At 24.1% G+C, this 13831-nt stretch overlaps 2 protein-coding genes across 2 annotated transcripts; both read right to left on the reverse strand.

Moving 5' to 3' along the window:
• Positions 1-816: 816 nt before the first annotated feature.
• Positions 817-6037, reverse strand: LOC130983016 (tryptophan aminotransferase-related protein 4-like). The gene is made up of 5 exons (XM_057907182.1): positions 5766-6037; positions 4622-4925; positions 3353-3648; positions 2154-2437; positions 817-1169 (listed from the first exon to the last, which is right to left on the reverse strand). The coding sequence occupies exons 1-5, from the start codon at positions 6029-6031 to the stop codon at positions 976-978; spliced, it is 1344 nt and encodes a 447-aa protein (XP_057763165.1). The 5' UTR covers positions 6032-6037; the 3' UTR covers positions 817-975.
• Positions 6038-8388: 2351 nt separating this feature from the next.
• Positions 8389-13092, reverse strand: LOC130982799 (tryptophan aminotransferase-related protein 4-like). Its single transcript, XM_057906894.1, has 5 exons — positions 12821-13092; positions 11562-11862; positions 10563-10855; positions 9786-10069; positions 8389-8674 (listed from the first exon to the last, which is right to left on the reverse strand). The coding sequence occupies exons 1-5, from the start codon at positions 13054-13056 to the stop codon at positions 8481-8483; spliced, it is 1308 nt and encodes a 435-aa protein (XP_057762877.1). The 5' UTR covers positions 13057-13092; the 3' UTR covers positions 8389-8480.
• Positions 13093-13831: the final 739 nt, after the last annotated feature.

The following is a 13831-nucleotide window of genomic DNA, read 5'->3' on the forward strand; positions in this document are numbered from 1 at the left end:
ATATACAAATAAATATATAGTCAATTTATTATTGAATTGACTTTTGGTGTTTAAAGAAAGATGTATGTGTATATTTAGAGGAGTGTTATGGGTCAGTAGATTTTGTGATTTATAATGATCAATTAATCACTGTCATTAATACCTTTAATAGTATGAGATTACATCTAATAACAATGTGGAATCGAATTATTTACTTTTTTTTTTTGATTAAGTGCTTGCTAAATTTTAATAAAAGTGTTGACTCTCTAAATTTTTTCTTATATTTATCTCCAAAACTTCTTTTGATTTATTATTTACACAACATGTTGCAAAACTCTAATCGAATAATATTAGAAAATCAGCAAAATTTATTATTTTTATAAAGTTGTTACTCAATAATATTTAAAAATATTGACTCAAAATATATTATTAGACTATTAAAGTAAATATATTAGACTCATGACTAAAAATATTAACCAATATAAAATAAAATTATTAATCTTTAAATTTTTTTCAGACTAAGTATCTTTTAGAACTTCATTTGAGCTGTACGCTCACTAAGTCTTAACTTATTAATCTAATAATTGGATCTACTTAATCCAAAGGACTTTATTCATTTAGATAACAATTTATTTATTAATGGCAAACTCTATGATAGAGTAAAATTTAATGTTGAATTAACCTTACGATTATTCCAAATGATACAAAATTAAACCTAGCTCAATCTGCTCATAAAACTATTTATTTTCGTGGGTAAAAAAAAAGGGGCAAATTACAAAAGTACATGGAAATATGGAAAGCTAATATAATACTTTCTCATCATCAGCAATAATGCTTCTTCTTCTTCTTATTATTATTATTATTATTATTATTATATATATATATATATATATATATATATATCCAACAATAATAATGATTTAATTTTATTATACTACTAGAACATGGATATATACACATATACATATATGTGGAGATTGAATAAGATAATTGTATCTAATCCTTAGCAACAAGAACAGTGAGGTTGTTTATAAGAATATCAAAATCATCTTGGCTCCTTATGAGACTGAGACGCACGTAACGATCATCACCACTGTACATACTTCCTTCATGGCCATTAATGCCAGCAGCTTTAAGAATGTCATAGCAATTCTTATCTTCTTCTCTCTCACACTTCAACCACGCGTATGCTGTCACCAAATTGAACAAGTTTTTTCATTTCAACGTAAAAAGTAAATACCTTAGGAGACCACTTCGATAAAAATACAAAAAAATGTCTTTTGTTTTAAAAGACGTTTACATGTGTTATAATATTATTGGACATCTTTATTAAACTAAATAACAATTTATTTTTTAATAAATTAGAATAAAATTAGTTTATTATAGCAACAATAATAAATTTAATTGTTCCCATTATAATTATTAGATTCGATTTGATCCAATCGATTTACAAAATCTAAATCAAATCATGTTTAAATTTTTTGATAAAAAGACAAATATATCTCTGATTTTTGTTAAAAAAACAAAAAAATATAATCCAGTAAATTAGTCGGTTCGACCGGATCTGATAACAATTGAGTTTATTGTTATTGTTATAAAAAATTGGTTTTATTCTAAAAGGTTAAGAAATTAAAAAAATAACTAATTCATTAATACGTTTAATAATAATGCGACACATAAATATCTTTATAAAAAGACATTTTACATGTCTTTATGGGAACATCTTCCAATACCTTAAGACAAAGTATCAGAAGCTAATTTTTTAACCAATAAAGTAGTCAATACTTAAATATTCAAAAGAAGTATTTAAAATAAAAAACAATAAAAACATCTAAATCTCAAATAAAAAATATATCTAAAAATAAAATAAAACTAATTTAGGATATAAAATTTATAATTTAATTTAAAATTTAAAATTTAAAATGACCGATTAAAATAGAAAATTTAAAATTTAAATTTTAGAATTTAAAATTTAAGATAAGTGAAATTTTGATATTTAGAAGAGAACTTATTAATTCAAAAGTGAAATAACTTTTTTGTAATAAGTCATATATTTAATGTATCAAACACAATTTTTTATTAGTTCATAATTTTTTTTCTTTTTTTTTAAATATATATCTACTTAACATAGGCATTGCAATATTTAATAACTTCACAATGGAATCATGGTCTACCTGGTGAAGGATCTCGAACTCTTTTAAAGAAGGTGCAATATTGAGGAGATAGTTTCTGTAAAGAAAAACGTTTTGACTTTGATATAATTTGTTTGAGCCTTGACCAGCGATCTCTCATTGTTGAATATCCAAATTGAAATATCTCATTTCTATCTCCTTCTTCAAGAATTACATTCAAAAGCTTCAAAGCTCTAAGCTGTGCCTCCCGAGAAATTCCCACGGTGTTTAATTCCAAGTATGTCAACATCTTTTCATACACACCCTTATCCTTTATTATTGCCCATCTATAATTATAATTCAATCATAACAATAATATATAACACTTATATTAGGGTAATCAATCACAGTCATCCGGTAAAAAAAAATATTGAAGAAAAATTATTACTTTCAAATATATTATGTATGTAAAAAAATTGAAGAAAAATTATTACTTCCAACTCCAAACATCATACTGGTCTAAGATTCTTTCTAACATTGAATCTGCAAATAAAGTATTGAATTTATTCTAACATGTTATGCTAAACACAAGATTAAATAATATCGTTTTATTTTAATGTTTGAATAAAACAAAATGAAAAGACAAAGAAAAATATATATAATATATAAATCATTTTATCTTTATTCATTTTGTTTTGCTTAGTTTAAGCATTAAAATAAAACGATTTGATTTTGTCTCATGTCTAATGTGACAGATCAAAATTAGTTTAACATTCTATTTATTTTATCAACTTCTAAAAAAAATTAAAAAATTAATATAATATCCTAAGCTAGATCTCGAAAATAAATATAATAAATTTTAAACTTAAAAAACTAAAATAATAAAAATCGTGAATTCAAATCACTATAAAAATATAATCTTGCTAATTGATTTAGTAGTTAAATTTTGTATACACGTAACATTTTTTTTATATCTCTACAGATTTCTTAACAAATTTATCTTAAAAAATGACCATATGACTTTGACTCCAAAGTTTTAAAATTTGAATTTATAATTTTTTTAATTATATTTTCATGGAAAAGAAAAAAAGCCGTATGACTATGAATCAATATATTTAATTTTCAAATTGATTTATAAATAATATTTCAAGATATATATATATATATATATATATATATATATATATATATATATATCATAAATTAATTAGTATTGTGAAATTGATAATAAATTTTTCATGATAAATATATATGTATCTCACCCAAATCTAGTGCCAGCATGACCTGTGAGCTTAGAAATTGTAAAAGTTATGAGATCATCATCAGCTGGAGAAGGAAGAGGTGTGAAATGTGGCCAATAATAAGCTCTATCGTTAATGGTTTTAACGTTTGGTCCTTCAAGAACTGCCTTAGTTAATTTCCCATCTGGATTGTTTGGTGAAGTCACAAATTCAATGAATGTTGTGCCATTATTATCTGTGTTGTTCTTCCATAAAGATGTGTCCCCTTCATATCTATAATCCCTTGAATTGAAAAGCTCTGTTTGTGTTCTATACACCTGCATGATGAGTGTTAATGTTACAAGTGTGAAGAATGTATGAAGTTAGTCTCACATCACAGAAAATAAGAAAGAGTGAAAAATTCATAAGATGAGAGACTTATTAATTTATTATTTTAAGGTTTTGAATTAGATGTGATGTTTTTGTGATGCTAATATAATTTATGTGTGATATAATATATAATTATATTCTTTATATAATTTGATGATTATTTATTTATTTATTTATTTTATACTTTAACTATTCATCTTTTCATAAATATATAAGAATTTTTGTCTACGTTATAATGTTTTAATTTTTTGATATATTTATAAATCATAAGTTTTTTTTTATTTGGAAAACATAATTATGAATTGAATTTAAATACAAAAAATTTGCATTCATGTGTATTATATTTAAAAAACAAAACAACTTATCAGTATTAGAATATATATATATATATTAAAAGAAATAAAGTAATATAATTAACTCTCACAAAGTTAACATACAAGCTTAAGCCAAATTATCTTAGCAAAATTAAAAAGAAAATTCTAATAAACCAAAAACATATGTAACGAACCATAATTAATAAAGGAATGATTCAGTTGGTCTTTATAATTTTATCGAATTTTTAATTAGGTCTATCTATACTTTTTTATTTTAAATTGATTTATATACTATATCAGACTTTGTAACTAAATTTGTCACAAAAATATTAGAATTAATTGAATATTCTGTTAAACAAAATAAAATATTCATTTAATTAATAGGCATATTCATTTTACTTAATAGAATATTCTATTAATTCTGACGTTTTTGTTATGACAGAAACTTAATTACAAAATTTAATATAATATAAAAACTCAATTAAAAAAAAAATACAAGAACATCACTAAAAATTCGGTAAAATTCATTAAATCATTAATAAACCAAGAAATATATATCTATTAAAATACTAATAATGTATATAAAAAATAATTATGGAGAGCTTACTGGGAAATGTGGGGCAGTGGCTACTACTTTTGCTGGATTGAGCGAAGAGTGATTGTTGTTAGGAGAGAATGCATAAACTGCAGCATTGAAGAGTTGTGTTGATCCACCACCAAATACTATGTACCTTCCATCAGTGACTGCATTTCCAACAATCTCATGCAGTTTTTTTATATGATCCACCAGCAACTGTGATATATATGATCCATCACTGTATGTGTATCCCATTCTGTGCCACCCTGATACTAACACTGCACTACTTGCTGAATGCCTCATCCAAAACGGTTCTAGAAAATATGGATCTCCGCTGATCAAAATTATTTATTCCAAAAGTTTAAAATGTTAGAAAATAATAAATAAATAGTATATATACACATAAAATAAACTCTTTTTCTTATTTTAAAGCTTTTTTAAACGAATTAATTTTTTTATTTTTAGAAGACTGGGATAATAAAAAGGTTTAATTACTCTGTTGGTCTCTATAGTTTCGTAAAATTTTTAATTAGGTCCCTATACTTTTTTTCTTTTTAATTAAGTCCCTACACTAATTTTTTTTTTCAATTAAGTCCTTCTTAGTAGTAATTGGCTTAATTTTATAGGTACCTAACTAAAAAAAAAGAAATTGGTATATAGGGACCTAAATAAAAGGAAAAAAAAAGTATTGGGACTCAATTAAAAAAAATTTTGGTACAAGGACTCAATTAAAAGAAAAAAAAAGTATAAAGACCTAATTGAAAATTTCGCAAAACTATAGAGACCAACAGAATAATTAAACCTAATAAAAATTGAACATTAAATTAATTTTTTTTATTAATAATCAACAATTCTTTTACATTATTAATCATAGGTCAAAATCATTGGAAATAAAAATTGAGATTGAGTTAAATTCTCCTCATGCATGGATGAGATTCTATCAAGAGAAAAATTTAAGCGCTAACAATTTTATATTCAGCAGTCTAATATTTTTAACTTACTAGTAATTCATCACCATACTTTTAATCGACTTTTTCAAATTAAATATCATTTTAAATAAAAATAATAAATTATATTAGTCCTATAACATTACTTTCTAATTTATCTCTAAATATATTTAAAATGACGGAAATTATTCTTTTGTGACGAAAGTGATTAGGGTTTAGTGATTTACTCTCCAGCATTAGCAGCACAATGAGATGAAAAGTTGGAGCAATCGGAGCCACTATAACATGGATTGCATTCACAAACAGGTTCATGGCCGTTCAGAACCAAGCCATCTAAGTATGCCCTTCCATGCCCGGAGCATGGTATCGCCGCCACTGCCTCCGCTTCCTCCGCCGCACCGGTGCTCCAAGTTGTTCCACACACAAACAAGTTTGAGCTACACAATGAAATTAAGATGCTGATAGTGAGTGTTAAATAAATTGGACTCATCATTTTTGGTCAATAAGGTTCTGATGATACCTTTGTGGCTAATGGTTATATATATATATATATATATATATACCCAGATTAATCAGTTTTCAAAATCAATTAGGATTTTTTTTTTCATTTTTGGGTTCACACAGACCTAACTTATTTTTAAATTATAAACATTTTCGTATTATATTACAAAATCATTTATTCTAAAAGATTGAAATGATAATATATGAATACTTAATATCTATCATAAAAATAATTTTGATCTTTTTAATTGTTAATAACAATATTAGAGATGATTACAGTTTAATTTTTTATTTTATTATTTAATAATTTTATATTTTATTATTACAGTTTAATTATGATAGTTAAAAATTATCTATCATAAATAATTGGTATAAAGTTTTGAGATCCTTAAAAAAAGTATTTAAGTATAAAAAAAGCATATGCAAAAATTTATGCTTCAAATCTAAAATATAGTATTATATAAAGTACGTATTATAATATAAGAAAGCTTTTAAATATATCAATGTATTGGTGTTTTAGTAAATTTTAATCGTTGATCTTAATTATATATATTATATACATACATATTTTATAATTAAAATCAACGATTAAAAATTATTTAAATATCAATATATCCGTACACTTAAAATTTTTTCAATATATATATATATATATATATATATATATATATATATATATATATTAATTTCATTACAATATATAACAATAATTTATTGAGTGCACGTTTCCTCTAACGGAAATTAATTAATTTTTACATGACATACGCAATGTCTATTATCTCACACTTCAAATAATCACATGTTTCCCTTTTATAGTATGTAGTCTTTGTTCAGATCATGGAAAATTCAAATGCCGGTTAATAAGAAACTTCAACTCGCTCGTTGCCGAAAACATGACAAGACAATGATTTTATTTAAATTCATCAAATATTTAAATAATTATAGATTATAATTATGTAACACAATTAATATAAAAAATAATTATAATTTAGTAGTTAAAAAAATAAATAAGAAACAGCAAGACAAAATCTAAAAAAGTACAAAATTTGACTTCAGTAGCTATTTTAAAATTAGTTTTATAGTACGTATATCTTGCCATTATTTAAGATAAGAGCAAAGAATATTCAAGTCATGGTTATAGGTTATCTACTCTGTATAGGAAGTCTCAAATCACTGCTAAAACATGACTTAATGCCTTTATTCTTGTTCATGTGCAATTTAACAAGAGTATTAAAAATAAAAAATTAAAAATTAAGAAATTACCGCATATATATTTATTAAATTATTAACATTAATAATTTTTATGCTAATATTTAATTTTTTATCATAATTAAAATTATTTTAAATTTAAATTAATTAAAATATTTTTTATATTTTTACTATGAGTATGCTAATATTTTTATTATTGTTTGCTCTAACAATTTTATTTAAACTATCAATTTATGAAAATTTGTACATGATTTCAGACATATGTGTATTAGCAATTAAATTCGAGTAACATTATTCTTCAAGATTATTCTTGTTCACAAAAATACAATAGATCCACATACTACATACACAGCTTTAATTTCTAAAATTTTGTAAAAATTTAAAATCCTACATATTGCAAATGTAATCATTACAAAATTAATTTCTATTAATATTTGATAAATTGTATTCATATTATCTCAAAATAATAATTTCTTTAATATCGAATTGAACGTTATTTGAACCTATTAATGTAATAGGGACTAGCTACTTGATCCCAAGGACTTTATCATCACTTGATAATAAAATTATTGAAAAAATAATCACGTGAGAATATGGTTGAATAAATCACACGTAACATAAACATATAAGTGTGTAACTAAGAAGATACATAAATTTGTTAATGTGTCGGGGTTCTTAATTATAACAATAATCTTACATGTATCATAAAATTAATTACAAAAATTAGTCACTAATATAATATATTAGAATATAAATATATTAAAAGTAAATTAAATTGTATATATATATATGAATATACTGATAGTTAATTTTAATAATTAATTTTAATATATAAATAATATTTTTCTAAGTATAATGATGACAAACTCCGATACATAAATTCTTATAAATAAATAGAAATATATATATACGATCCAAATTATTCATATGCTAAACATGAAACAGCCACCGTACTTTTAGTAGTTTATAAGAGTTTAATTAAGAAGTTAAATTTTTAACTAATATCAATTAATAATTTTTTTAATTATTTTTTATTCTAAATTTTAAATTCTCAAAACAATAGAGTAAAAAAGCTTTACAATAAGAAAACTTGCTAATATTAAATAAATTAAAAATTGGTTTGAAAAGCAGCTAAGCTAATACATATTATATGTGGAGATTGATGAATTCTAATCAAATAATAATTAACTATTAACTACTAATTAATAAGATTATATAATCTAAGCTAGGAGCTAGTCCTTAGCAACAAAATTTGTGAGCTTGTTTATAAGAATATCAAAATCATCTTGGCTTCTTATGAGACTGAGACGCACGTAACGATCATCACCACTATACATACTTCCTTCATGGCCATTGATTCCAGCAGCTTTAAGAATCTCATAACAATTCTTATCTTCTTCTCTTTCACACTTCAACCATGCATACGCTGTCACCAAGAAATAATTGAAGCCAAATTAAAATTAAATAATTACTTTGTAACTTGTAAGGACACACATGATTGATATTATGATGAAGTTTCATTTTAACTATAGTAAAACTTTAATAATAGTTTATTACTTATTGGGAGACACTAATCTTCTTAATTAAAAAATTATATATCCAAATATTCAACAAATGAAAACTAGCTAGCTACATACCCACTAACCTTATTATATAAATTATTTAGGTGATTAATTACCACAAGGATTATGAAAACTGAAAAATGTGGTGATGATTAATTGATAAAAATATTAATATAATTCAAAAAAAAGTGACAATTTGCACAGAAAATAAAATAATATGACTTATTGATCCAAAAGACAAGAAGAATGTCAAATAACTCCATTTTGATAATTGAGTTAAAAAAATTAAGGATTTAATTATGTAACTTTTATGAAAATAAAAAATTTCAAAAACAATTTTCATCGGTTCATAAAGTTATTTTTTTCTATTTTTATATTAATAACTTAGACAAGGCATTTCAATTTGGGTAAACTATTTATTAAAATAATACTCAAAAGTTTATTCCACTCTAAAAACAATACTTAAAAATACAAAACGATAAATAAGTCTCTAAATAATTTCAAAATTTGAAAAAAATAACTAAAAAAATTATAATTTTTATAAATAACAAAAAAATTTATATTTAATAAACAATTTGTGTTTTGATGATCGAAATTTTTGAGACGATATTTGAATAACTATTTAAAAAAAATAAACACAAAAAATAAAGCAAAATTTGATATTTTGACTTTTTTTTTTAAAAAATAATCATTCACAATAATTAAAAAAATTCAATTAGCATAAAATTATCAACTTCTGAAGATAAAAATATTTTATTTTTTTAATAATATTTATCAAAAAATTATACTAAAATTTATCTCTAATTTTTTTAAAATATATTTAATATTTAATTATTTTATTACGTTTTTTAATTTTTAAGACTTATTTGTCATTTGTATTTTTGAAGGTAATTTTTGCCAATGATATAATATTTTACATACTATTTTGATAGTTTTAATTACTTCACAATGGACATCTATATATGCTGTGTATACCTGGTGATGGATCTCGAACCCTTTTGAAAAATGTGCAATATTGGGGAGATAGTTTCTGTAAAGAAAAACGTTTTGACTTTGATATAATTTGTTTTAGCCTTATCCAACGATCTCTCATTGTTGAATATCCAAATTGGAATATTTCTTTTCCATCTCCTTCTTCAAGAATTACATTCAAAATCTTCAAAGTTCTAAGCTGTGCCTCACGAGATACTCCCACTGTTGTTAAGTCCAAGTATGTTACCATCTTTTCGTACACACCCTTATCCTTTATTATTGCCCATCTGTAATTATAATGAAATCATGAATATATATATATATATATATATATATATATATATATATATATATATATATTATTAGTAATGATATATATGTGAACCGAACTAGCCGGTTCAATAAAAAACCAGTCGTGTGATTTATCTGGTTCAAAACAAAAATGCTATTTGAACGTCAAAATCAGTTAACAACATTAATTATTGTGTATTTATATATAAATACATGTGTTATTTATCTCATTTGTAATGTGTATTTTGTTAACATTTTAAAAAATATGTTAAATTTGACGATTAAAATTTCGTATAATAAATTAAATTAAAATTTTTAATTTATTTATTGTGTATTTATTAAAATAAATATTTAAAAAAGTTTACTAATAATAACTTGTTAGTTAAATCTAAATCTTAAAAAAATTGAAGTTTTTTTTTTTCTGAATAAGAATTCAAAACTAAAATTGATGAAATTTTGATGACAATAATGCAAGTATCTGTCTCTTACCCAAATCTAGTGCCAGCATGGCCTGTGAATTTGGAAATTGTAAAGAGCATGAGATCATCATCAGCTGGAGAAGGAAGAGGTGTGAAATGTGGCCAATAATAAGCTCTATCGTTAATGGTTTTAACATTTGGTCCTTCAAGAACTGCCTTGGTTAATTTCCCTTCTGGATTGGTTGGTGAAGTCACAAATTCAATGAATCTTGTGTCATTATCTGTGTTGTTCTTCCACAATGATGCGTCCCCTTCATATCTATAATCCCTTGAATTGAAAAGCTCTGTTTGTGTTCTATACAACTGCATTCATCCATGCCACGTATATATATATATATATATATATATATATATATATATATATATATATATATATATATATATAAGTAACCATCATTAATAAACCAAGAACACAGATTATTAAAAAAACTAATAATATATATACAAAAATATAGATAAATAATTTTTAATCAGCTAACAACTTTAAACAACTATAATTAATAATCATTAATTTTATATTTTTTAAAAATAAAATTTAAATAATTATTAATTAATGATAATTAATTAGTATAGAGTGCAGTTCAAAAATGTTTGTTGGCTTGTTGTTAACTAGATTTTTTATTAAAATTACTCTTCTACCTTAGCCATGACAACAATAAAGAAGTTGTGTGGCCCACAAATTTAGTCCAATAGAATATATAAATTCAATTATAATTTTTACGTATCTCTTCTATTCGACCACCAGTTTTATATTATGATAATCAAAGTGTTTTTCATATTGCTGCTAATGCAGTTTTTTATGAACGGACCAAACATTTAGAGGTTGATTGTCACTTGGTTCGACAAAAAGATCAAACTGGTGGATGAAAAATAATTTAGGTCCAATTAATTTCATATGAAATTGATAATTGAAAATCGTTAAATAATTTGATTAAATTATCATCTAACGATTCTCAACTATTAACTTCAGACGTATAAAATTAATTGGACCTGAATTTTATAGACTTACTGGATAATATGGAGCAGTGGCTACAACTTTTGCTGGAGTGTCCGAAGAGTTATTATTGGAAGATAATGCATAAACTGCAGCATTGAGGAGTTGTGTTGACCCGCCTCCAAATATTATGTACTTTCCATCAGTGACTGCATTTCCAACAGTCTCGTGCAGTTTTTTGATATGATTCACCAGTAATTGTGATATGTATGATTCATCATTGTATGTGTATCCCATTCTGTACCACCCTGATACTAGCAATGCACTACTTGCTGCATGCCTCATCCAAAATGGTTCCATAAAATATGGATCTCCACTGCCATCAAATCATTTATTTCAAAATTTCAATGTAATTTACTGTCTCAAGTAAAGATAAAGTTAAATAAATCCTTTCCTGCAACAGTCCATCTTCAATTTGAAATGTAAATTATGTAAAATTCTTTTTTATTTAAAAAAATAATAAAAATAAATCATAAATTTTGTATTTAAATATTTTAATAAAATTTAAATCATCAGAAAATTTTAGAGACAGTAAATTTTAATAATTTTTTATCAGTAATTAATTAACATAAATATCAAATTATTTTTAATAAATAAATTTTATTAATTTATATATATACAAATTTTGATGATATGAATATAAATTATGTTGACTCATGTATAAATTCTAATAAATATAAATATAAATTATATAATTTATGTATGTAAATTTTTTAAATATACATATAAATTATTACTTGTGAATTACTAATACAAAATGATAATATTTATTACAGTAAATATTTTTTTCGATCCTTAACCATTTTTTCGATAGACTTTGTATCTTCTAACAAATATAAAAATTCAAATCGGTCCCTATCTACTTTGATATATGTATGTTCCAGTTTTTGCAATCGGTTTCGAGCAGGTCACTTGCTGATGTGTTAGTCACTTGCTTGGCTATCTTTTTCATTATTGTAGAGACAAGTTACTGACACATCAGCAAGTAACCTATTCAAAACTGGTTGCAGGGACTGAAATGTACATAAATTAAAGTAGACAGGACCGATTTAAATTTTTATATTTATTAAAAAGTGCGAAGTCTATCAAACAAATGATTAGAAATCGGAAAGAACAATTTATTAATTACATAATATTGCTGTTAAATTATTAAGTAAAGACAACTCCATTTTACATCATTAATCATTGATCTAGGAACTAGGTATACAGGAAATGATGAAATTGAGGTGTTATTATTATGAGTAGTATAGTGAGTCAAATTAGGGTTTAGTTACCTTCCAGCATCAGCAGCACAATCAGATGAAAACTTAGAGCAATCAGAGCCACTATAGCATGGATTGCATTCACAAACAGGTTCATGCCCATTCAAAACCAAACCATATTCCAAGTATGCTCTTCCATGCCCGGAGCACGGTATTATCGCCGCCACGGCCTCCGCCGCACCGACGCTACTCCATTTTGTTACATAATAATCAAACAAGTTTGAGCTACACAATGAAATTATTAACATGGATATAGCAAGAGATAAATAACTTGGACTACTCGTCATTGTTATCATTTTTTTCCCACTAATGTTCTTATGATAAACTTTGTGGCTATGACTATGCATTTATATAGTTTAGATACACTAGTGTTAGTTACAACTTATTAAAAGTGTTAATTAAGCTGTTATAAAAGACAGAGAAAGTTGTTATAAGAGCCAAATAGCATGCATGGCAGAAAAGCATCTTTAATTTCTAATATTCTGATCTAATTGCAATTAACTCGCTTAAGACCGCGTTAACACTTAACAACCATGCTACAGTAGTAAACTATACATATTTTAATTGTATTGAAAATTAAATTTTACATGATGTAGGCAATGTTGATCTCACACTTTAAATCACATGTATGGTTGATTCGTTTTTTAAGTTTTTTTAATTTTTTAGTATGTAATTTTTTTTAGAGCGTGTGGAAAATTCTAATCATGGGTTGTTAGGAAATTTCAACTACTCCATGCCAAAAACATGACTTAATGATTTTATTTTTTTATTATTACTAGCTAGCGGCGGCCCTTATTTTTTAACTTTTAGTAATTATTAATATAATTCATTAAATTTAAATATTTAAATTATTAGAGATTATATAATATGTGATCATTTATTAAGTTATATTTTATTAAGTTGTGTTCTTTAAATATAAATATATATTTAATGGTTAAAGAGCATTGTTGTCAAACTCTCGAGTTAATTCGTAAACTCGTACGAGTTTACGAGTTTAGATATCAAATTGAGTTGACTCGGGCA

This window comes from Arachis stenosperma, chromosome 5 (genome assembly GCF_014773155.1).
Source record: "Arachis stenosperma cultivar V10309 chromosome 5, arast.V10309.gnm1.PFL2, whole genome shotgun sequence".
Lineage (NCBI taxonomy): Eukaryota > Viridiplantae > Streptophyta > Magnoliopsida > Fabales > Fabaceae > Arachis > Arachis stenosperma.

Coding starts and splice junctions, on each gene's coding strand:
- LOC130983016 (XM_057907182.1), bottom strand. CDS start 6,031: ATGATGAGTCCAATTTATTTAACACTCACTATCAGCATCTTAATTTCA. Junction 4,926..5,765: donor TGTGCTGCTAATGCTGGAGA/GTAAATCACTAA, acceptor AATTTTGATCAG/CGGAGATCCATATTTTCTAG. Junction 1,170..2,153: donor AGTTCGAGATCCTTCACCAG/GTAGACCATGAT, acceptor ATTTGGTGACAG/CATACGCGTGGTTGAAGTGT.
- LOC130982799 (XM_057906894.1), bottom strand. CDS start 13,056: ATGTTAATAATTTCATTGTGTAGCTCAAACTTGTTTGATTATTATGTA. Junction 11,863..12,820: donor TGTGCTGCTGATGCTGGAAG/GTAACTAAACCC, acceptor ATTTGATGGCAG/TGGAGATCCATATTTTATGG. Junction 8,675..9,785: donor GGTTCGAGATCCATCACCAG/GTATACACAGCA, acceptor TCTTGGTGACAG/CGTATGCATGGTTGAAGTGT.